This window comes from Athene cunicularia, assembly GCF_003259725.1.
Source record: "Athene cunicularia isolate RWA chromosome 7 unlocalized genomic scaffold, athCun1 chr7_part2, whole genome shotgun sequence".
In the NCBI taxonomy this organism is placed as follows: Eukaryota; Metazoa; Chordata; class Aves; order Strigiformes; family Strigidae; genus Athene; species Athene cunicularia.
In genome coordinates, this window is record NW_020799108.1 from 4077633 (window position 1) to 4102306 (window position 24674).

At 37.7% G+C, this 24674-nt stretch overlaps 2 protein-coding genes across 11 annotated transcripts in view; both read left to right on the forward strand.

Moving 5' to 3' along the window:
• Positions 1–13714, forward strand: part of ALS2 (ALS2, alsin Rho guanine nucleotide exchange factor) — a 41176-nt gene extending 27462 nt beyond the window's left edge. For all 3 annotated transcript variants that reach the window (XM_026853239.1, XM_026853242.1, XM_026853240.1), the window contains 13 exons: positions 1593–1704; positions 1975–2052; positions 2161–2294; positions 4456–4623; positions 4897–5014; positions 5557–5714; positions 6377–6499; positions 7530–7706; positions 8089–8134; positions 9764–9825; positions 10459–10608; positions 10897–10993; positions 12404–13714. In XM_026853239.1, the coding sequence (XP_026709040.1) occupies positions 1593–1704; positions 1975–2052; positions 2161–2294; positions 4456–4623; positions 4897–5014; positions 5557–5714; positions 6377–6499; positions 7530–7706; positions 8089–8134; positions 9764–9825; positions 10459–10608; positions 10897–10993; positions 12404–12442 (1462 nt within the window). In that variant the 3' untranslated portion in view covers positions 12443–13714. The remainder of the gene's footprint in view (positions 1–1592; positions 1705–1974; positions 2053–2160; positions 2295–4455; positions 4624–4896; positions 5015–5556; positions 5715–6376; positions 6500–7529; positions 7707–8088; positions 8135–9763; positions 9826–10458; positions 10609–10896; positions 10994–12403) is intronic.
• A 1071-nt stretch (positions 13715–14785) lies between these two features.
• The window catches only part of MPP4 (membrane palmitoylated protein 4), a 28070-nt gene continuing 18181 nt past the window's right edge, over positions 14786–24674 (forward strand). The window contains exons 1-5 of one of the 8 annotated variants that reach the window (XM_026853244.1): positions 14875–15237; positions 15686–15829; positions 21314–21428; positions 23131–23252; positions 24176–24253. In XM_026853244.1, coding sequence (XP_026709045.1) covers positions 21395–21428; positions 23131–23252; positions 24176–24253 — 234 coding nt within the window. In that variant the 5' untranslated portion in view covers positions 14875–15237; positions 15686–15829; positions 21314–21394. Of the gene's footprint in view, positions 14806–14874; positions 15238–15685; positions 15830–16921; positions 16942–16979; positions 17278–18263; positions 18402–21313; positions 21429–23130; positions 23253–24175; positions 24254–24674 lie in introns of those variants that run through there. The other 7 variants (XM_026853246.1, XM_026853247.1, XM_026853243.1 and 4 more) reach the window with 7 other exon arrangements.

A 24674-nucleotide genomic window follows, 5' to 3' on the forward strand; every position in this document is an offset into this window, starting at 1 on the left:
CTCCTTTGAAGTGGCTATAACAGTCCATCACAAAGGAAAACAGTAGCACAATTACACATCGGTCAAGTTCTAGCATACCTGGTGAGAACACCACAACACCTCATGGCCTGAGCTAGGCAGGAGTATCTGACAAGGGTCACTTCTCTTGAACTCTATAAATGGTGACCCCAAGTGACACCCTTTGAGCTCTCCTGGATTACGGCGGGCCTGTGACCAGCATCTCCCCTGAGCTGGGACACCTCTTGGGTATTAAACCTAAGGTGTCATCTGCTGTCAGAGCTGACAGGAGGCCGGGGCAAAGTCAACCCTCTTGAGTCTCAACCATTGTGTGTTGAGGAATGCCAATGCACTGTATATACTCAAAACTCGAAGAGGGAAACTTTAACTTTGATCTAGCTTCCCTTTCACCAACTCTCTCTGCTTGCCAAAGTGTTTGGGCATACACAGTGTCCTGGTTCAGCTAGGATAAGGTTAGGTTTCCCCAGCAGAGAGAGAGGGGGAAGGGATCTCCAGCCGGGTTATTCATACCGTGCTGGCGTCAGGTCCTGGGGCGGAGCCTTTTTTACCTTGCTCTTTGGCGGGCTCGGTGGCGGGAACCTGTTTCCATGACCAGTTAGCGGTATTTTCTCTGTATATCGTTTGTCTTGTTCACTGTTATTGCTGTTTATTGTTGTTATCATTGCTACTGTTGTTGTTCAGATTGTTTTATCATTGCTACTGTTGTTGTTCAGATTGTTTTATCACTTTGTTGTATTAAATTTCTTCTTATTTTAACCCGGGGTCTGTGCTTAACTTCCAGCCCGACCAGCTGCATGAGGGGGAGGCCAATGGCAATGTGCTCTCTGGTCCTGGCAGGGCTTATACCTGCATACAGTTATTTTCACTAGTCTGGATACATACTTATTTTAATGGATCCAGGCATTTTTGCCTGTATGTTTTGTGTTTGTGAATATGCAAGTGTGTATTGATTTAAGGTATTTTTAGAGTAAATCTTGTCATCTTTGAATCTGTAGTTAAGTCGCTATTTTAATTGTAACATATTTTACTGAATTATTTTGTAAATCTTTAGTTAACGATTAAGTGCTGCTAGTCATTAATAAATCTTTATTTGCTGCTAAAACCATTTACCATTTTAATATTTTCGTCTGCGACACATACATGACTTTGTAGGTCTATCTGTCCCACCAGTAGAACAGCTTTGTCTTTATCCCCTCAATCTGAGTCATCTGAATTTAGGTAATCAAAAGCTTTGCAAGTTTCCCTGCTTCTTATGGGCTGTAGCTACTGCTCAATATTCCTTTGGATAGGAATTGGGTTTAACAGGGCCTCAGCATTGTTTCAGATCATCAGGAATGGTTTGCAAATGGGCCACCTACAAGCAATGTGAATTGTTTCATCATAGTTCATTATAGCTTATTTCTATCAAGAAGAGTCTTTCCATGAAGCTAGTGAAACTGGAAGGACAGACCTGAAGCAAGTGCTGTATGACTCTTCTAATCGTTTCTGTAACTCTGTAATATCGCAATAAAGCTAAAGAAAGGATATAAATGTACTACTTAAGACTGTATTCTTCCTACTTTGTTTTTCTTCAGAGGAGAAAAGTACATGGGAATGTGGCAAGATGATCTTTGCCAAGGCAATGGTGTTGTGGTTACTCAGTTTGGACTGTATTACGAAGGAGCCTTCAGCACCAACAAAATGATGGTGAGTTGAACACTGGACGCTGTGTATAGTGACTTTTCCTCTTAGGTGTGGTAGCTTTCAGGGGTACGTAAGCGTATGTTAGGCTGTGCAAACTTTCTGTTGTCTTGTCTTTGTAATCCTTGCTCTATTTTACCTAGGACTGCTCCAGAAACTGCTTTTAAAAAAACTATTTGCTAAGAATTAGTAACAGGTTTTTCAGCCTATCTTTAGATCTTCAGTCTGGCTGCCTGTTACAATTACTACTTTGTGTTCTTTATGATTCTCTCTTAGGGGACTGGAATTCTGCTTTCTGAGGATGATACAGTCTATGAGGGGGAATTTTCAGATAACTGGACTCTGAGTGGAAAGGTTGGCATTACAGTTGTCACTTGTAAACTGTTACCACCTAAAAAAATCCTTCCTTGTAATTTGGTTCTCAATGGCTTTCAGTTAAATTTTTTGTTATCTTCTCTCAAGGGAACACTGACCTTGCCAAATGGAGACTATATTGAGGGTCTGTTCAGTGGAGAATGGGGATCTGGAATAAAAATCACAGGAACCTACTTCAAGCCTAGCTTGTATGAGAATGAGAAGGACAAACCTAAAGCATTGTGAGTGTTGAATAAGAAATAATTTCTCATGTGGTTCAGTAATACTTCAGAACATAAGTATAGTCTTTTTAAAAGGCCAGTTAAAAATATTTTTCCAAATAGTGAGATTATGAAAACACTTCTTCCTTTTTTTATTCCTCTTCCCTCCTGCTTGAGAAATAAGATAAACATCTTCATAGCTGCTCTTGCTTTAATTACTACTTGAATGCACAAGTAACAGCATGAAATTATAGCGTAGCTGACATGCTGCTACTGTCCTGTAGCAGCCTTTGAATTTTTTTTTATTTATATCTGAATGGGCTCTTACAACTTGAGTTCACAGCCACTGATGACTTTTCAGTTGCTGAGAATTACTTAATCACTCAAATGTAACTTAGTCTATCACAGACCTCTCTGTCTACTGCCAATTATTCTGTTGGTAAATTAATTGAGAACAGAATTAGCTAGTTAATACAGCTCTTCCAAACAATGTGTAAGAAAATAGTAGAAAAATCTGCTGAATTGCAAAAGAGAGCATTTTAACACTTTGGTAAAGATAACTTTGAAAAGTATCCATATAACCCTATTTATAGAAGATGCATTAGGTCAATTTGCTTAGTTATCTCTGGGGGAAAAAAACCCACATTTTATTTAAGTCATTATTGAGATATCTTTGAGGAAAATAAATTTAGGTACACTTAAACAGTTAGTGAAATTTCGGTATTTGGTAGCACTGTATACTGGTTCACAATAGTAGTAATTGTTGTACAGGATTCAACATCTTTGAAGCACACTCTCAAATTTCAGATTAAAATGGGAAACACAACTCTAGTGCTTTTACATAGATTACTTCTCAGTATGCTTCCTGAAGCATTCCCTAGTAATTTCTTTTAACAGCGCTGACACCTACAACAGGATACAAAGTTAAGCATGCCTCCCTGCTGAACTGAACACTTGCAACCTTAGCAGCTGTCTGCTTTTTACCCCAGTAGGGAGTCTATGAATAAATGTATGTATGTATTTGTGAAGATTTCTCGTGAAATAAAGGTTTCATCTACCCATTTCAGCCTCTCTTGAAGCTGAAAATCTGGTATAATCTGTGAAAAGGTTTTAGAGCCTCCTTTTTCTGCTTTCTGAAGTTGGAAGCATCGGGAAATGGCCAGTGCTGCTAACTAATCTCAAACATTGAAGGAAAAAAATGATAGGTCTGGCTATTTGTGACACTTGAGTTAAATCAAGATAGAACCATTAATCATAAGAGCATTTATTTGGTTTACAAAAGCTTTTCAAAGCCCTAAATTTTGTTGTAAGTCTGAGGTGTATCTCTCTCTCTCTCTCTGTATTTGTGTGTGTGTGTGTATATATATATATATATATATATAAAAAATATATATATATATAATATACATACATACATACATACATATATATATATATATATGGGGAGAACAACAGTTCTTGGTTTACTTTTGGCTGTAGAGGTTCCCTGATTATTGGCTGTCAGTGAAGAGGTCTGAGCTGGTTTTACTCTGTCAGCATGTCCCTAACACATCATGCAACGTCATATGCAGATCCTACTTTAGGGGCGGAAGCCACATATCCTATCCTTGCTATTATCTGTGTAGCTGTGCTATTTGTACGTTCCAGGGTAGGGAGATATTTGGGACATTTGTATTGTGTCCTTGCTATGTGAATGTGTCCTGAGCCTTCTGAATGAATACCAGTGGTGAAGCTAAGCCCAGTCAAGTGCAGCATGTCCTGTTTTCTTGGAGATCGAACCAGTCTTTTTGTGTTTAAACAGTGTTCTGGAAGACTACAAGAAAAAGAGTAAGACTGATTTGTCTAATAAGGTTTGTAGTTGTTTCCACATGGAGGTATTAAAAACAGTTTAATGTGGCAACATGATAATATGTTGTATAGATTAATGTATGTTAGCAAGGAAACAAATTTAAGGATAAGTATAACTTTGGTAAGTTCGTCTTAATAAAAGGTACTGAAAGTCAACATGTTAATTGAATAGTAGGGCCTAGGTTTATTCTTAGTGATAAACTTGGTTTACAGTAGAGAAGTATATCAGCTTTCAGTAAAATAATATTAAATTGACATTAGCCATAGGTGGTTTTCATAGCCAAATGTGTCATTTCATGACTGATTTTAACAGACTAACTGGTCATTTTGTTAGGCGGAAGCTCGGGATCCTGGCGGTGCCTCCTGATGAGAAATGGAAGGCAGTATTTGAAGAATGCTGGAACCAGCTTGGTTGTGAGAGCCCGGGACAGGGGGACAGGTGGAAGGCTTGGGACAACATTGCGGTGGCACTGACCACCAACAGACGGCAACACAAGGACAGGTTGGTTCCTAGAGAATGTAGTTAGCAAAACAAAGTATTGAGAGAAAAACTGGAATGACACTATACTCCAGACTAGAAACTCTAACTGTAAAAATTCAGTTAAAACAACAACAAATCCTAAACAAACTCAGAACTCTTAATACTCTGCACTGTAAACTGCTTCAGGGACATACTGATGTTTAGAATTAGTTCAGTTGTTAGCTTCAGGTTTTTTCCCTGCTGTATGCCTCATAAATAATCTGTCCAATGTCTTTGTCCTTTTTATAACTGCAGCCCAGAATTACTGAGCCGCTCACATACTCAGACACTGGAAAGTTTGGAGTTCATTCCACAACACATTGGTGCCTTCACCCTGGAAAAATATGAAAATATTAAAAAATATTTAATAAAGGTATTGTGACTCTCAGATGCTCACATAACTTGTTGGTAAGGCATGACATCAAGCTCACTTTGAAATAGCATTTCTTAACTTCTTTCACAATTGCACTATTGTAAACCATGTTTTATTCATTCATGTTTGCTCATAACTTCCTAATTTATTGAATTAAAATCCATGACTAAGACTAAAATCATTGTAAAACTGATGGATACTACCTTAAAGTCAGTTTCTGCTCAGTTACTGTTTTAAGTGTTACACATTGCAAAGCATTTTGAAATACTTGCTAATTATTGCACGTTATTTTAAATAGTACTGGACAGATGACTAGTCCAAGAAGCAGCACAAGTTCTTGCACTGTCTTGATTCCTCTAAACTCTATTCAGCTAATACATAAATTTTATAATCCAAATGTCAGTTTCTTAAATATAGTTCACTTTTTCATTTATTTGTAAATTTTTTTTTTCCAAAGCCTGTTGTTTGGATCTCTGACCCACCTCTCTTGAATTCCTTTTTTTCCTGTAACTTGTCTGGCCAATTAATATCTTTCACCTCAGGCTTGTGATACTCCTCTCCATCCACTGGGCAAGCTGGTGGAAACACTAGTAGCTGTCTACAGAATGACATATGTTGGAGTAGGAGCTAATCGACGATTACTGCAGGAGGCTGTGAGAGAGATAAAGTCCTACCTCAAACGCATCTTCCAACTGGTTAGGTAATGAGACTCTAATTTTCAAGTCAAACTACTGCTGAATTAAAGCTGTCTCGTGTACTGAAACTGTCTAGTGTTTATGCAGGCAGAACGTGCCAGTATCTTTACTCTGTTGTGGGGGTTGCTTACATTTCCTTAATCTTTTTAAGGAGTCTTGAATATTCTGTGAAAATAGAAAAACTAAAATCTTCACAGTGTATTACATCCTACATTTACTTCAAAACATGCTGTGAGAAGCTGGTCATAAATGTGGATTTCCAATTTAGTGTCTCCGGATATCCATGCTGTGAAAAGACAGTGTTCAAAGGGTATAGAAGAACAGTGAGGACAGGGACTCGCGGTGTATTCCATTAAAGTTCTTACCAACATGGATGAGCGATGTTTCTGTGAAGTGTTTTCTTAGATTCTTGAGAACAATTACGGCTTTAATTGGGTCCTGACAATTCAAAACCAGAAATACTCCAAATTAATAACAATTAGAAGCTTTGTTGATCTTCCTAAATTTTCTTCCAGGTAGATGGTACTGCCCATCTGTTAGCTACACTGTCTTAGTCCACCACTTGTTATTTCAGCTGACTTGTCTGTTCTCTCCAATCTTGCTTTCTAATGCTGTGCTTTGTGGAAATTTCTTGAAATGAAATCTTGTGTTATGTGTTGCCATTTAGGTTCCTGTTTCCTGATCTTCCGGAAGAGGGCAGCACAATTCCATTTATGGCAACAGAGACAAAAGGAAGGCGATCCTTTTGCAGTGGGAAATCTGACTCCAGATCAGAATCTCCTGAGCCAGGGTACATAAAGAAATGAAGAACTAATGAAGGCTTAATTTTATTTGTTTGCAATTTTTTTCTCGGGTGGGGGAAGAAAGATGAACACATGTTTAACTTATGGGTATAAACAGGGTTTTTTTCCTTTTTTCTTTTCCTTATGACACATTCTGAAAATCAAGCTTCCATATGATGGTTGTAATAAGCATTTCATCATTGTTCCATGCAATGGTTCTTTATTTAAGCCCAAACTTGCTTTTGTCTGTTGTGGGTAAAAAGATCAGGCATTGGCCTGGGCTTCGGAAAACTGTTTGGGCTGTGAGCACTGGGGGTAATCCAGGTCCAGTGCACGTGTACAGCCCAGATATCCAGTCACGTGGAGCACACACTTGAGTCTGTTGTGGTCCTGTCCATAGCAGCCTCAGGTGTGGTCAAAACAAGGAAGAGGGATCAGTGGAGACAGCCTTCTGAGAGGTTCTGGTGACCTGTACAGGTGGTATTAGTAGGCATCTTGAGTTCAGCTTTTCCTATTAGGATTACAGCTTGATGCCAAGTAGCTGCTGACTTTATGAAGCCTGGAGTGTGAGTGTGTGGAGCTAGGTCAGGTTGCTTAATGGGTTTTAGCCTATTTTCTAGCTTGTGCTTTGAAGGTAAAGTTCAGCTGTCAGCAGAGTGGTTCAGAATGGGGGCTAAGTGATTAGCACGAAGATACGTGTAAAGCTTGAGTATAGTACAGTATTCAGCTTTTATATTATACAAGGAGGAAAGCCACTCTCCTGTTTAAAACACCTAAATCACAAAACCCCTGCAGCCCAACCACTCCCCCCTGCCCCAAACCCACCTATGTGGACTGTAAAAGAAAATTGCTCTGAAGTATTTCTTAGCACAGATACTATTTGATGGATTTGTATTTACTTTATTATTCTTATGCCTCATATAATAGGCTAATATTAAATAAAAGATTTGTTCTAATGATTTCTTCTTCATTGAATTTTGATAGATAATTAGGTTTTTTAAATGTCGTCTTCAGACCACTTCCTTTTTTGTTTTGTAGCTACGTGGTAACCAGTTTTGGCTTGCTGCTCCCTGTGTTACTGCCGCGACTCTATCCTCCTCTGTTCATGTTGTATGCCTTGGACAACGAGCGTGAGGAAGATGTTTACTGGGAATGTGTTTTACGCCTAAACAAACAAACTGATACGGCTCTCCTAAGTTTTCTTGGAGTGCAAGCGTGAGTATGCCTCAGCAGTAACACAGAATTTAGAAACAGATTATGGTGTGTAACTAGAGAAAGCAACTAAATAAACCCCTATTGTCTAAAGTCTTTTCTTTGATTAAAATGCATCTAAACATATCTTTGATTCACTCTCTCAACGATACCAATTAAAGTTTCCAGCTTCCAAAAATGGTGGGGATGGGGGGGCAGGGCTGGAATTATCAATATTGCTACAAAACCAGAGCAAGGCATTTCAAAGTAGGCTATTTTACAGCTATTTGTGCTAGGTGTAGTTGATCCTGTAGAAAGAGCTGTTGTATCTCATAGAATAACATGATGATTTCATTTACATAAGGTAAAAATGCTTTCTCAATAGACTGTGTTTGGTTTCTTGCAGGAAATTTTGGCCAGGAACTGTATCCATCCTTGGAGAGAGTAGAAAGGTATGTTCACTGGGCCTTGACTTACAGTATGCTTTGCCCACTGCTTTTTTCAAGAATCTGAGATCATGAAAAAGTGGTGAAAGAATTTTTGACCAGGCATTTTGCTTAAGAGATGCTATGCTACCTTGTTTCATCAAAATTTATCTGCCACTTGGAAGCCACAGTAGTGATTTCCTACAATATCTGTCAGTCCAGCTTTGTCACTGTCTTATTCTGTGATGAATTCTAATTCAGGAAGACATTTGCTTGGTCTCCAATTATGAAAGTGTGAGAGTAAAAGTCTAGCAAGGAAATTTTCAAGCTGCTTGAGAGTTATACCATTGTATACTTTCTGATTAGGAGAAGAAATGTATAGTTTTTATTCTTAATCGCTGTCTTGCTGAAGGTGCCTGAGCAATGGTCTTCCATGGGAATGGTGTAGTACTCAACCTCTGTGCTTCTGTAAAACTGGTTTAATAATCATAACTTTGAACAATTCCAATGTTACAGTATACTGTAAATCATGTCTGTTTATGAATCAGTATACTTTTATTGGAAAGTTTCTTACAGTCATTTAGATAACTCCTGTCTTCAGATCACCTTTCCCCTTTTCAGAACTGTGGCTTGCCCAAAGTCTGTAACAGTGGGAAGTGTGGCTTTTGTCATAGTAGTTCCTGCACACGGACGAGCTGATACTCCTTGACAGAGATTGTCACTAGTTTGTAATAATAACCAAAGCTGCAGCTGATCCCCACCCCTGGGACTATGGCTTCCCAGCAACACAAGTCCCCTTTTCCTAAATCATGAAGATTTACCTGAGAAAACATGACACAAACCTCTACTCAGACTTTTAAATATTACAAAATCCAACGATAACATGTTTATTGAGTTACTTCAGATCTTCTGTATTTTTAGGTACTGGGCACAATTCTTGCCAGCTGTCTGAATCCTTCATGCTTCTCACTGGTTCTTTGGTTATAGAGCTGAGCCCCTCCACTGTGAAGCACTATGTGGCCTATGTCTTCTCTGAATTACGCAGTATATAATGCACTCTGCAGCCACTTACCTTATTTGCTGGGTCATTCCTTCAATTAAACAGGGTGTTTTTAGCCAAGACATTGTGTTCACCTGCTTCTCTCCTCTGTCCAGTTTCCTCATTTCTGTGAATTTCTCTAGATCTCTTTGCATCCATCCATTCTTTCCCTGCTGTATTATGAAAGACTCGGGCTCAACTGCCTATTAAGAGTAAACATTTATATTTCTTCTTTTCTGTTTGCTCCAAACCTGAATCTGGTTATTGACTGCTATGACTTTTCTAGGTTTCAGCTGTTCCAATCTTATGGTTCCCTCCTGATTGTTAACAATTAAGATTTAATGATTCTCAGTCTTACTTGACCTGGAAGATGTCCAAAACCCGATTCCCATACCAAGGAATTCAGTACAGGCCTTTCTGAATTTTAAATGAAAGTCACAAATTATAGATAGGCAGATTTCCTGGATTACTCTAGCATCAAGGCACATTCCCCTTTCTTTGCACTGGAAAACGGAAAAAAAGTCTTATGCCAGTGTTGTATGACACCCTGCTTTGCTGCTGCTGCTGAATAGTGGAGTGGTTAAACCTGCATGATAAATCTTCTCATGATTACACAGGTATCATCAAATACAAAAGATGCCTGCTTTGCCTCTGCAGTTGAATGTTTACAGCAAATCAGGTAATTCTTTGAAATGTGTCTTTTAGTGGTTTACCGTTTCTGCTATAGCAGTATCTAGTTTACTTGATTATTAATCCTTATCCCATTTCTTTGTTCACCTAAGAGGTCACCGAGAAGTTCCAGAGTTCCTGCTAAAAATGTTAGCAAATTCTCCCAGTGGGGAATGAAATAGCTTCATAAATATGACTGACATGTGTCCGTAGGACACCATTCAGAATCAAAAGCATGAGGAAGATGTCTAGTTAAATACACATAGGAATTTCTAAACAGTTATGTTAAAATGACCTGTGCATGGGCAGCTTTTCTGTGTATGTTAGCTGACATAAGGAAATTCTGCTGTAAGAATTTAAGTAGAAATTAAAAGGGTTTTAGAAAGGAATTTTTCCCCTTTTACCACTGTGTTAAAACATCTTAAAACTGTGAAGACAGTCTCCCTTGCAGTAATGTGCCTTGTTGCAGTAATTGTAGCCTGAGTACTGCACAGCCTTGGCAGCCATAGCTGTTGTGGGTGTGAATGATCTGGCTTATCTTCTTGGGCACAGGGGTATGACAGCTAGCAAACTGTCTCCTTCATTTAGACGCAGATATGTAACTTCTTACTGGTATTCTATTTTGCTTTTGCTCTCCAAATAGTACCACATTTACCCCAGCTGACAAGTTGAAGGTGATCCAGCAGACTTTTGAAGAGATCTCTCAGAATGTGCTTGAGACTCTTCAGGAAGATTTTCTGTGGTCCATGGATGACTTATTTCCTGTTTTTCTCTATGTGGTGTTACGAGCCAGGTAGGCACCAAGAGTGGCATCAGTCATAAGCTGAGCATAGGCAGCGTGAGTACGTTCACCCTGCTTCTTGTTACAGAACTAATTGCTAGTTTTTGGTAACTTAGTAAATTTTCCATTTTGGCTGGTTTGCTTTTGGCCTGAAAAAATTCGAAGAGGTAACTGTGAAATGGTGGTGACTTCAGAATGAGGTTAGGGAAAAGCGTGGGTTTTGCACACCACCATGTACAAAAAGTAAAAACATTACAATGGTACCTTTTCACCTGTTCTCTTTCCTTCACCATATGACAGGATAAGGAATTTGGGGTCTGAGGTGCACTTAATCGAAGACCTGATGGATCCTTATCTGCAGCATGGGGAGCAAGGCATCATGTTCACTACCTTGAAGGTATGAAAATTATTCAGGGTTCTTAAAAGCTTTCTTTGGAAATTAATCAGCCTTGAGCAATGATAATCAGCTTAGGACGATTGTATGAACATGAGGTTGTAACTTCTTTGGCATTGTTATTGAATTTTCTAGCTAGGATGAGCAAGGAAACTTAAAGCCTCCAATAACATAACAATTGCAGGTACTGCTAATAAAATGGTGCAATGTGCAAATGTACTTTATTCAAATGTAGTATTGGTTGCTGTTGGCTGTTCCGAGTGCTCACTTGGAGCCTGTCATTTCCCTGGAATTTAACAAACTTCATTCCATTTATAAAAATCAAAATGAAGTGCTGCTTTGGAAATTTAGCCATTCCAATAACATTTAAGTCTAACATTACATCAAGATGCTTCAGTAATTCAAGTTTGGAAAAAAAAAAAAAAAACAAAACCAAACAAACCAAACCCCCAACAAACCAAAACTGTGTCACTCTCCATGTTCTACTTGCTATTCTCCTTTTTAAGTATGTAAAAGTAAGAGAATCTGTTTTGATGAATATCCTACTGTACACTAGGGTCTCCATAATGCAAATAAGTTGGTTTGGTACCTCAAAACTGTGCAAACAAGTGGGTCTTGTGACAATTCAGCTGTGTGGAGCTTTTTTCTTGGGTTGTTTTAGAGGGATGCTGTTAATCTGAAATTTAAAAATCTTAAAGTGACCTGCTAGGTGAACATGATTGTATTTTCTGTCTGTGCAAACTGGAAATAGTTGGGTGCAGAGGTTTTTTCTAATATCAGTCATTTTTATAGTGCTACATAAAGGGAAGATTTGAGTTAAAGTTCATCAAGGAATCTATGTAGTAGAAGCAGAATCTTATTTTCCATGAGTGCAAGTGTTGTCTGAGAAACTTAATATAAGTTTCTGGTCATGGCTGACCCAATGTGTATTTGAACTAGCATTAAGGAGTGAAGAGCTATCAGTAGCAGGTTAGAGTATTTAGGTGATAGAAACCTATGCTTTTCAGTCTGAGTGCTTTTGAAACACTTAATCCCTGCATTCTTGTCCTGTAAGAAAATATCTTCTCTTCTGGCCCCTTCTGTCAGAGGGCAAAGTAAGACTTATGAGCAAAAAAATGTCCTTCATCTTGGCGAAGCTGGGAGCCGTGAAAGTAACTGAGTCTCATATCATGCTATCTTGCTTCATTAGGAGGTGGACAAAATTTGTAACTTAAAATGTCTTGTTGTTCTTTTTGCTAGTTTATCAGAAGTTTCTCATGTGTTGAGTGTCACTATCATCACTGTTTGTAGAAAGCCTAGTCCTTTGTTTTCTTGGATAGAGAATTAAAAAACAACCTTTCTGTATATGATGCTTTATCAGCTTGCTGAGAACTGGTATGTAGGCTAAACAGAACTTTTTTTTTTTTAATTCAGGCATGTTACTACCAGATTCAACATGAAAAGCTTACATAGACCATCATTTACAACCTGGCTCTGTGGGATAATCTACTCAATGGAACTTCAGTACCTACTTTGTTCTCTGAAATGGCACTTAGAAAACACTCTGTTACAGTCCAGTTGTTACAGATGAAAATACTCAGTTGTTTCTTCTGAACTTTCAGTTTTAAGATTGGAGAACTGCATCCAGAAGCTATCTATGAAGTGGTGATAAAGCTAGAGACTTGGTGTGTCAAGTATTTGCCAAGAAGAAATAATTTCCTATTCTAACAGAAGATTATTTACTCCTTTTTAATTAACAATGCTGCAAAAAGGCATGGCATCTACATAGAGTACATGTGAAAGTCTGGACCGCATGGCTTCTAAAGCAGTGGGTTTGTTTTTATTATTCCTAGTTTGTCAACAGAGACATTTAAAGAGAATTAATTGCACCACAGAACTGTTCAGTCTTCCTGAATTAAGCTGTTATGTTTTTGTTTATTTAAAAAATAGAAATATGTTAGTATTTATAATGGGTAGCCTCTAGTGTGTTTGGCTGTAAAGGTTTTTGAGGCATCTGTGTTGAACAGCATTGCTGAATGCAGTGTTAACGTGCTGCTGTGGAAATACCACACTGTTGTGGGCTTCCCTGTTTACTGGAATTATAAATATGCAGCCATTCACCATTCTTTCTGTTTATGAAATAAATAAAAGGCACTGACCACTTCAAATTTTGGCACTGAATTAAATACTTGAAATCTGTAGTGTTCAACTTTGTTACCCTGGGGTCAGAGGACAAATGCTTTCTCTGGAAGCCCATGTGATGGTAGGAGAACGGGAATGTGCTCTTGAACAAGCTGACAATGGACTAAGGTTTGATACTGTTTCCTGTTAACTGGTGTGTCAGAGTGAAAAAAGCTAACCTTGTTGCATTTTTGAACATGTAGAGAACAAGTAATTTCCCTGGGAGATTTTTGTGTGTGTGTGTTCCCCTGTGGTTTATGGTTAACTTTATTTATAACCAATAACACTAGTGGATAACTTGGGTATTGTAGGTGCTGTTCTTTACCATGACTGACTCAAAAAGGGGGAGGGAGGAACAGGATATAGGATGTTATGATGGCTTAAGTTATGTCAAACTATCATAGATAATGCTAATCATATTTTTGAAATAATCATGGCTTGTGTATGGCACCTAAATGGAAAGAAACCATGTCAAAATACTGTTTTGAACAGTGACTGTAATGTAGCAATTTTAATAATAAAGTAAAAATGATTGGTCTTTCTGAAATTATTTTTAGTTTTAGCAGAGAAGGGAAAAGAGTAATTCTGGCAAGATGATGTTTAAAAAATATTGATATACTTGTTATACTTGCAACAGACCAGTGATAACAGAATATAGAGGTAATAGACTTCATGCTTGCAAACAATTTTTTGTTAGCTTAATCTTATTTTTTTAATTATACTGAATAATTTGATGAGAGATAAGCAATAACATGAATAAAAGGTAATCTATAAAAAGAGGTTTATGTGAGAAGGGTGGTAGGAGAAGGTATGCAACTAAGGGTGGAGAGTATAATGAAGTAAAAGGCAGGAATTCAAACACGCGCTCTGTGCTAGATGCCATCTTTACACGCAACCTCCTCTTTGAACTCAATGTACAAAAATATTTAACTGAAACCTGTAGGAGCAAAACTGCTCTTTGAGAAGGAGCTATGTTGAACAGCTGGGTAAATCAATGGCAATAATTTTCATCTGCAAAGATCTGAATTCAGGATTTATTTCACCTTTTTGTAGGAGTGTAATCATTAAAACCAGGTTTGGTGAGGTTATTATCCCCCCCTATAACTATTCATTTTTAGTGTGTGTTTGTCTTCAGATGTTTCAGAAGAAAGGAAGGATTTTAATCTTCAGATTTGACATATGAAAAGCTTTGTTTCATGTGACCTTACTCCCACACTGATTCTGCGCCTTAAACTGAGATTATAACTGGAGATGGGAAGCTTTTCCATAATCTTCCCACCTTTCAGGAAGGAAGGGTATCTACAAATATGCAGCAGCTTCAAATGTTTAACTTTATGGTGAGTGATGCAAAGTTGAGAACTAAAAATCTGCCTCTGCTTAAAAAAAGTAATGGTATCTCATAAGAATTTAGCTTCCTGATTAATGGAAGCAGACAGACTGGGATGGATTATTTTTGGTCTTTCTGATATATGGCTCAATTATTAGTTGAAGAGAATCCTGGGATTAAATGTGCATCTTACACAGATTCCACTTTACAGCCTATGTGGGCTGTAATCCATTAGGAAATCAGTATAGACCAGCTTTGATTTGCGTATTTCTATAGCTAAAAAGAAATGAGCTAACCTGCAGGACTTCTCCAGCTGTATTGCTTCACAGTAATTACTTTTTTCTCATCTTTTTATTTTCACTTTTTTTCCTTAAATTGAAAGCTGGATATATCTTAAGCTGCAGCAGAAATCTTGTAACCAGCAACAGAAGATAAATGTTACAGTATTACAGATTCTCATTGTAATTGTAGGCATGGCTGCTGGAGACAGACCCTAAGAGACGACTGAGAAGGGTGCTGGGAATAAGAAACTACTTAAGTGAGAGGCAAAGTAGGATTTTTATGCAAGAAAGGGGTTAAGGGCATTTGTTCTCCCTGGTAATGAGTAGTTCTAAGGTTAAGTTTCTGCGGATTAGAAAGGAGAGGATGTCCATAGATTAGCTAGGGCAGTGAGGTTACTTGCTCTACTAACATCCAGCAAATACTATTTCCCTCTGGAAATTCTGCATGAGCTGAACGTGGTGTATTGTCGTGTTTGCAGGTAAGAAAATATGCACTGTACCGATACCATTGCACTGCACAGATGCATTTCCCCCATGCAACTGTGAAGTTGCTTTGCTGTAGCTATAAGAAAGTTAATTAAACTTGTGATATCTGTTAAATATTCAGCTAATGGAAATTAAAGACATGTATGAATGTGGGTTAGGAGTTCAAAAGAGAACATCTTTCTCACTTCTAATCTTCACAAGTATTCTGACTTGAATGCCAGGTGCTATACATTAATGACTGACTTTGCCAAAAATAGCAATTTAGGGAACTACCTGTTCTGGTATGTTGGGAGGTAATATGAAGGAAAGATGTGACTGATATGGGACTGTAAAACAAATCCTTTCTCTGAACTATCTAGCCATGTACTTTAAAGGTGATTTAGTATCAATGTGTTGATATTGTCAGGTGTTTGTTTCTGGGTTGTGGGGTTTTTTTTTTAGTAAGCCTGAGGTGTTTGCAGTAAATAGCTGGAAGTCAAGCTGGCTGCCTCACATGACTGCAGTGTGCTTCACCCAACTATTCTGTGAATGTGCTGCTCTTCTAGGAGGTGATGCTTCGGTGGCATTTAACCCTGCGTAAACAAGGTACTCGCACCACCACTGGAGCTGTAAGCTTTTCTACTAGAGAGAGGCAGAATAAATCATCACTGAATAGATCTGATTACAAGGAGTAATAGCATAAGTTGTTCCATCAGCAACCTTATGTATGTAGGTGTGATTATCTAAATCTCACAGAATGCCTTACATGAACATAGATTTTATTCAGTCTTTTTTAACGCGTACTGCCTCAGACTTGCAATAAGTGGTTCTTGGGTCAAGATAAGGATATATGGTTTCAAAGGACATGTCTCTACCTTTGCTTAAAATGTGTCAGTTTATTCCACTAATATTTCGAGTTGCTTTTTCAGTTAAAATGCTTTCAAGTCGCAAAGCATACAAACAGCAAGGTGGTTTTTTACACCAACTAGAAAAAAGCTGACAGACTTCAGTGATCAAACTAGCCTATTTAAGTTTAATGCAGAATAAAAAAGTTGCGAATAGGGCATGTCACTTGAGAGATGCTGAATGTCTCTTATTACTGTTTTTGCCTGTTTCGTTTGCTGATTTATAGAGGCCTATTTGCAACAAAAGCTTTCTTAGTGTTCCTTGCCCTCAAGCTAATTTGCAGTCTTCAATATGCCAAATCCATTAATTTTGACAAATTTAAAGATGTGTGCTTTTCCAAGTTAAAAGTGCTCAATAACCTTGTCGAGCATATTAACCAAAGAAGTTTGTAAGACTGGGGGGTTGATGTTCTGAATGTCAGGTTCTCTGGTGTTGCCCCCTTTCAGAGGCTTGACAGCATCCAAAATTGTCCATTTAAAGACAATTCTGAAAACTGTATTAAAAGCAGAGCTTGGGTTCCCTTGCAACTCTATAGCCTTGTAGCAGTAAGACCTTCTGGTCTGTCTGACAAAAAGGAATTTCGTATTCTGCTGCTAAAGGCAGTAAGCCCTGTAGCCTAGACTTGGGTTAACTGATGTTTGTAGACATGAGGTGACAGACTCCTTTTGACTCTCAATTTTAACATGTTCAGCATGGATATCCAGTTCTGTCCCTAATAACAGGCAAAGAGCAATGTCTTCTAATGAGCATCTCTAATTGCATGCAATATATGCAAATGGGAAAGACCTTACACTGGCTGGGAGATTAGTCAGGTAAGCCTTTTAGTAGAACTTCCATCTAATTTAGATCCCTGGGGTGAGGAGACCCTGAGCTCTGGCCTTACAGTCCGTGTAGATGCAAGTCTCAAGAAATGAAGGCACAGTAGTAGTTACCAGTATGCTTGAACTCTGACCTTTACCCTTAAGCAAGCTATTTAGTAGGTCTTGTTCTAAAGAACTGCAGAGAAGCAAGATATTCTTGTTGTCTTCTGGTAGTGACTTATTCATCATCTACTGCGACTGACAGCTGTTGAAACAAGGCTTCACAGTGGGAAGCTGCTTTCCTTTTGCTGTGTGAAAACATGAAACAGCTACTACTTTATGAATGAGGTGAGCTGTGTTGTTAAGAACTCGACAGATTTTGATGTTTTAACTGCTGCTTCTGTCAGTGTGAGCATAAACTCTGTGGTTTAAAAAGCCAGCAATGGATGAAAGGGTTACTAACTTTATTAACCCTAGCAGCACTCTGATAGCTATTCCTGAGGATTTTACCCAAGAAGGCAAGCAATCAGCATTTAATAGCTTTTCCAGTTTTTCTCAGATTTCAGTGTCTAAAACTTGTGAATGCACTCAAGTTAATCCCACATCTGTTCTCTATGGAAGCATTAGTAATACCAGAAGCTACAAGGCTTGGGGTTGGCGGGGGAGGGGGGGAATCTATCGAGAGTATTTTTTAAAGAGGTAACAGTATTGTTAGTATTTTAGCAGAAGTGGAAGTCTCTTAGCATCTCCAGAATTGTTCTTTGTCTCTGTTTGCAGGATGATGATCAGTGGTGCATTTAAAAATCAAGTAACTGTTTGGTAGAAGAGTGTAGAATATTCTTTTTGATGGCAACTGGATAACTTGCTTTGGGTTAGTTCTTTTCCATTCTGAGTTGATCTGCAAGATATAGCTAAAAAGAAATAAATGTGATCCAGGTCCCAAAGGCTAAAAGAGACCCTGATTAAATATTAGTAAGACTATACTGGAGACGGTGGTGGTAGTTGGGTTTTTTGACTCTCTTCCTTTAAATCTCTCTGTTTTGTAATAGAATATAAGCAAGGCTAATTGTCAATATGGTGACACACTGGTTTGGTACGCAACACTGCCTGAACAAAGGAGGTTTTAAGATTATGGTAATTTCACTACAGTTATCACAAGAGAAAAGATTTGTTTTTCAGTATGTATCTGAGGAGTCTTCTACAAAAAAATTGAGGGTTTTTGCTTGTCTACTTTGTGGTTAAGGAATCTCCTAAACTTTCTTTTAATTAGTTAAACCAAAAAGCTTTTTGAAATATTTCATGTCTTTCACATGTTTCCCTATGTGTGTTTGCAGGGTCCCACCCTACTTAAAAGGGCATGCAGTCTGATGCTTCATCACTAAATAGGACAAAACATAGGGAAAGCCAGATCTAGACTTGAAATAACTGCAGTTTAATTGTGGATGGAACTGGGCTTTGAATGGGAAGTTACTGTGAGTACAATGTGTTGAGAGCCTTTTGGATGGCAGAGTATCTTTATGGATAAAAGCTGTAATATGCTTTAAGTGAACCAGCTGCTATAAAATCATACATCTGGTAATAGATGCATAGTAATAATTAAAGTTGTTCACAGTTGAACAACACATTTTTAGATGTGAGCTGGCCAACCAAATTCAGCTAGGAGCTAGGTTTAGGGGAGTTGTCCCAGAAAGCCCAGCTATATTATAACAGGAATTTTACTCATTGGTTCTTTTTTGAGGGGAAAACACTTGGGTTGCTTTTTAGGCCTTTCTGAGGGGGATATGTGATGAGATTTTTTAGATCTGGACTTTCAGTATGTGAAGTACAACATAAAGATGAGGAGTTGGCTCCTTTATGGTACATCTGAAATATTTGGACATACTCTAATCTTTTGTCATCTTTGCCACAAAATGGGAATTGGGATTTTGAATGGGGAGTATGCTGCTGGATGTCTGTATAAACCATATAAAGCAAACAGACATTTTATGTGGGAACCAACAGATGTCAGCAGGGTTTGTCTTTTAGCTCTTGAAAAATCTGGGAAAAAGCATAGTTAAAAAAGCTAGAGAAGCTTTAGAATTAGTAATAATGAGAAGAAATGGGGCTTCTGAAATGTAGCTTTATGGGATAAGCTGTCAGAAGTCTTTTTAGGACATAACTTGCAGATTGAGTACCATCTCTTTGTAAATGCTTCTGCAACTGAATCTGGAACTACTGACATAGTTTTTGAAAAGAGGAGGGGTGGCAGAGGTCAGCCGAGCTGAGAGTTACTTGTGTTTTCATCTTGCTGTTATTCAGTGAAAACTGGGAGCGCCGCTTCCTGAATGTACTTTGAAACACGGGGATTCCTCTTACCATGTCTATACCATCCCACAGTAAAGCTTTCTGTTCCTACTCCTGATGTCTTCAGTAATTAAGATACAGGTATTTGTGACTGGATTTATATGGTCTGCTTTGTTAAATCCATCATTAGGCAGATCAACTAAGCTTAACAAAGGAAAGGCAAACTCTTAAAGGAAAAGGACTCGGACTATTGAAAATAATGAAATAATTGCAGCTCAAAATCCAGTGGCATTGGGTTTTGGGAGAGGATCAAACTATATTTTTTGTTAGTCTTTGAAAGAAGAAATCGTAATTTTAAAAGCAATCTTTGGATTAGTCTTTCAATAAGATCACTGAGTGTCCTGTAGAGGTAACTTCAAATGAATTACCAATACTCAGTAAGATGTTTGAATCAATCATAACTTCTGTATTTTTTCTGAGTTAATTTCCACTGCCTTTTAAAAGCATTTTTATGATCTAACAGGAAAGAGGAAGCATGTCCTAAAATTAGGTATTAAGTGCACTAAAAATGACAGTAATGCCTTCTGCCTTTATAAGCAGATCAAGATAATACTTTTCCTGTTTGTATGTTTGATGTTTTCTGTCCACAGAACAGTCTAGAGGAAAATGGGTGTCCTTTTGCTTTACTAATCTGGGAGATAAACTACTGTGTATGTAACAGAATTTGGTAAAGCATTCACTGTGCGTACAGTGTCACACTGGTTCACTGTGGGCTGAGATGTTCAGTTACCTGATGTTCCAGGTTTTTTAACTTGTGCTCTGAATTATCTCTTGAGTGACCAGTTTAAACATTTAACTCTTAAAGAGTAATCCTACAATACTGGTAATCTTGACTGGTAACCTTCAAACTTGCATCAAATGTGATTTGAAGTTAGATCAACTAGGATGTAATGAAGATTCTGAATTACTTCAGAGCTTTCATATGTAGATTCCTGATGCTTTGGGGTATAAGTGCACCATGTGGTGTTTCCTGGGGAATTTCCATACTTGTTTGCAAAGAAGACTTCTGAGAATTCTCTGAAGCAATTTTGTACTGCATTGTTTCCTATTAGCAGTAGATTGGAGAGCCTCCACCATTTTTAGTCTAAGGGAACATTATAGATTAGTGATAGGCTGTCACAGAATTTTAAGGGAGGGAAGGGATTTATAAGAAAATTTTAGAAAGCTTACATGCAAAAAGTTCAGTGTGACAGAGATATGGATTAATTAGGGTAAGTGCTGGCTTACTGCATTACTTTAAAATTTCTATTTTACAACTTAAAGAAAAAAAACACAAGGTAAAATATGCTGCTTTTTACAATGGAAGATAATACGGGAGGGGTTTTTTTAGATTAGCAAATAATTCTTTGACTCAATATATAATGTAACAACCAATTATAAATTGCCTGAGACAGATGATGATACCAGTAAGGTAAGGTGTGGGGCTTTTAATTTGGGTTTGGGTTTTTTTGTGTTTTAATTCACTGTAAGGAAATAGAGGAAAATAACAATATGGAACAAATCCTTCAAAGACCTTGATTTCTAACAGTGATAGAAACAGGGATCCCTTTCTTGTAAAATCATGTCTTTGCTCAGTGAAAGTTCAGTAGAATCTCCAGAGTCTTCCAATTTTAATATTGTGTCAATAATGAGAAGAATTAAATGTAATATGTTCTTGAATATGATTCTTTCCAAGCTACACTGATACAAAACAAACTTTAAAAGTCTGGAAAAAATTATGAATTTTCATGGTAGTGCACTTAAAAAGCTGGGCAACAGAAGATGTACTAAATAGCTTGTTATTTTAGATGGCTTAATGAAGCAAGCTAATGGCAATTCCATAAATGAAATAAAATGTCATACTGCAGTTGAGGTTAGTCTGTCTGCATTTTGGATGCTAGTGGGTAACTGAATTTACAAGTGGGACTCGTATTTAATTTATGCTTGCAACCTGTTGTGCATTTCAAATATGAATGGTTGCTCCCCCTTCTTTTAAATTCTGCTTTCTTCTCAATTAAAAATACCTGACACCATTGTGATATGAGTGTACTCTTTTCCCTAGTTCAGCATCTATCTTTGTGAAACCTACTCAGCGTGAATGCACTACTCGAAGTGGGTGGAATCTCCTTGAATAAAGGAAAACATGGAGGTGCCAACAGTCTGCAGTCAAGATAATGGTACCCATAACTTTTGCATCTCTTTGAAAAAGAAAACTGACAAAAAAAGATTTATTTCTAGGTCTCTCTAATTCTTCTTCCACTGAGTCATGAGAGGTGAATGAGTCTAGAAGTATTTATGCTTAATAATTGGAATGATTCTTGATGTTTAATGGTGTCCTGCAGCTAATTTAGGGAGCATCAGAAGGGAATACCTGGCATTTGTTTCTGGCTTATGAAGTCGACAGTCTCTGCAGCTGTATCACAAATGACTAATAACTACAAAAGGGGTGGTCTACTTGAACCCACTTTGATGTAAGGATAGCATTCTAGGAGATAACTAGTACAAATCATCTCAAAAAGATGCAACCGGTAATGAGAAGATCTTAAGTGTCTCCAAAGGTGGTGTTCTATTACACACTAGGAAGTTCCTGTAGAAGAGAATCCTTTAAAGAAAACTGTTCTGGGAAAGATTTCCTTGTGGGGCTTGCTGAGTTTATCAGTTTAAGTGCTTAGATGTTTGCTTTCCAGAAGCAGATGATTCTTTTGATAATAAGGTACACTTTCAGACTTTCCCAGTTTGGATACTCAATAATTCTGCCTGATGATTGAGGCAAAAGTCCCACCTGCAGTAACTTTGCAGGCAACTATCTGTATAAATTAATGCATAAGGAAAATACATCAGTAAAACTACAGTGAAGTTGACGATTGATCTCCCATAAGTGTTGGTAACATCGAGTTCTAGAGCTGATACAATTACAAAACAATTAGCTGTCAATGGCTATTAAAAAATGGCTATACAACTGTGCTCAGGAGAGAAATAAGTAAAGCAATCAACTGATTATATGTAGGGAGTACTCAGCTGTGCTGGGTCCACTGGATGAGCTTTAGTTTTAAGAAATTCTTATTTTGACTTTGGCTGATGTAACTTTAGAAGCTTGTAGTGTCTTGGGTTTACTTCAACATTTTTCTTAGATTACTGTATTACTCATTGAACCATACCAAGTTTAGTGCTGTAAACAAATAAAGGAAGGTCTCCAGTTAAATTGTACTGCATGATTACTTTGGCACTAAAAAGCAAAGAGACAGTTTGTGCTTACCAAAATGCACTGGAGTTGAGAATTTACTTTCTTCTGATATGCAGCAGGAGTCAGACATGTAACTCTCATCGTCTTTTTGAGAACCCTTATAGCTTAATAACTCCAACTCCTAGCATTTGGAATGGTATTGTGTTAGTGCTGTTAGAAACACTGTGTTTCTTGGGAAGCGTATCACATACCAGAAATGATCTTTTGTCATCTCTGAGGTAAAATTTAAATTCCATGCACTCACAAAAATCCAGTTTGTATCTAGGCCTGACTTTGTGTAACATCTTACCTGTTTGTCACCTCTTAGTTTATGCCTCCTTGAGATTTTAGAAAGACACTGGATTTTTTCATTTTCCATTGTATTGGAATATGTGTGAGATTCCCTGTGTGGTTTTCTCATAGGTCAGTTGAAAATTGCTATCATTGACCTAACCCTGCTTGTTAGTAACATAATAAAACAAAACTCTTAGGCAACAGAGTTGATTGCAGGAAACAAAGCAAGCAGACAGGAAATTAGTGCATTTCTTGGAATTATAAACTGAGGAAAGGTGTTTTTCAAAGGCCTGGGTCACTGTTTGGCTTTGGTCTTCTATTTGTACTGAAGTGTCTTGCACTTTTCTGTTTCTTGGGCTCAGGTATATCTCATGTTCTGACTCTAGTGCTACAAGAACTGAGTTTGCTCTGTAAAAGAGATGTCAATGGTGTTGGCATGTTATATGACCTGCTTGGATCTCGCTGGCTGCAAGCACTTTTAAAGGTAAAGTAATATTCAGCTGTGAAGGCAAAGATTTCTTAGAGAACAGTCTCTAGGGTATAGCTACTTTAATTTCTATATCAGGACAATAAAAGCTGATTTATGCTGATGCTGAAAGTCCTAACATCAGCACTCAAGGTGAACAAAATCACTTTTGCTTTAAAGAAAAGTGTATTCTCTTTCATAGATGATTAAAGCTCTTCTACTGGACATGTCTGTATTAAGGCCAGGAGGATGGAGATGTAGGCTGAACACAGCGCTGCTCAGCTGTCTTTTCTATTCTTAAATCTCTGTACAGCTATGCATCTCACTTTTCGGTATGGATGTTTGTGAAACTATATTTTTTTGGTTTTGCCCACACTGATCTGATGTGTAGTTGAAGACTTTAGGTTGTTATAGAACAGTTTTGGCTGGTGTTTCTCTCTTGGGCAGAATTGTATCTCTGAGACAAAATCTGCACAAATTCTGCTTTTCTTCTAATGTGGATTTTTAAAAATCTCTAAATTTTAAAGAAGAAAAACTTGCAGCGGATAAGAATGTCCATAAGGCCACTTCAAGTACAGCAATTAATTGTAAGTTAAATTTACTTTTTTAATCATGCTTGCAACTAGAGAAAGGAAGAAAGATACAGGTTGAGAATTGATACTATCAGGCTATTGTCCTGTACAATCAGCTTTTCTTATTGGAAAATTCAAAACTACAGTATGACTGGCTAGCTGGATGGAAAGACAATGAATTATAGACTCAATTCCAGATGCATTAGACGTTAAGGATTGAGAATGCAAGATCTTTGGCTGTAGTGGCACTGAGAAGTTCCTAGAAATACAGTATTGTCCATTGTGTATTGGGGATGTATCATGTGAATATAATCACGTGAACATAAAATATCATCATCATGTTGTCTTGTCTATCGTGGCATGCAATAGATTTATGAATGCCTCCAACATTACCTTGGAAAAAGACCAGTTCCTGTCACGCTGCAGGCATGTGCATTGAATTGTGAGGTAAGACAGCATATACATAGCATTTTGCTTTACTTATACCAATTTATCAATTTATCTGCAGATAAATTTATCTGTCAATTTATCTGTCAATTTATCTGTCAATTTATCAGTCAATTTATCTGCAGATAAGTGTTCTGGTATTTGTGTCTCAGGTCTAAGTACACTATCTAAACTTGAAAGATTCTCTCCTTGCACATTTGTCAAACTACTCTTAACTCTTACTGAGAGTGGGGGATGAGAAATGCATACAGCAGTCACTAGAATGCATGAGCCCTGGCCAGTGTAATGAAACACATAAATTATTTGTTTTAACCACTGGCCATATATTTTTCTTCCCAGGTAACTCTGTGGCTCCATGTTATGGGTACAAGCAAGCAGCCTGACATGAGGATTTTGAGCAGCTTTTTGGATTTTTCTAATC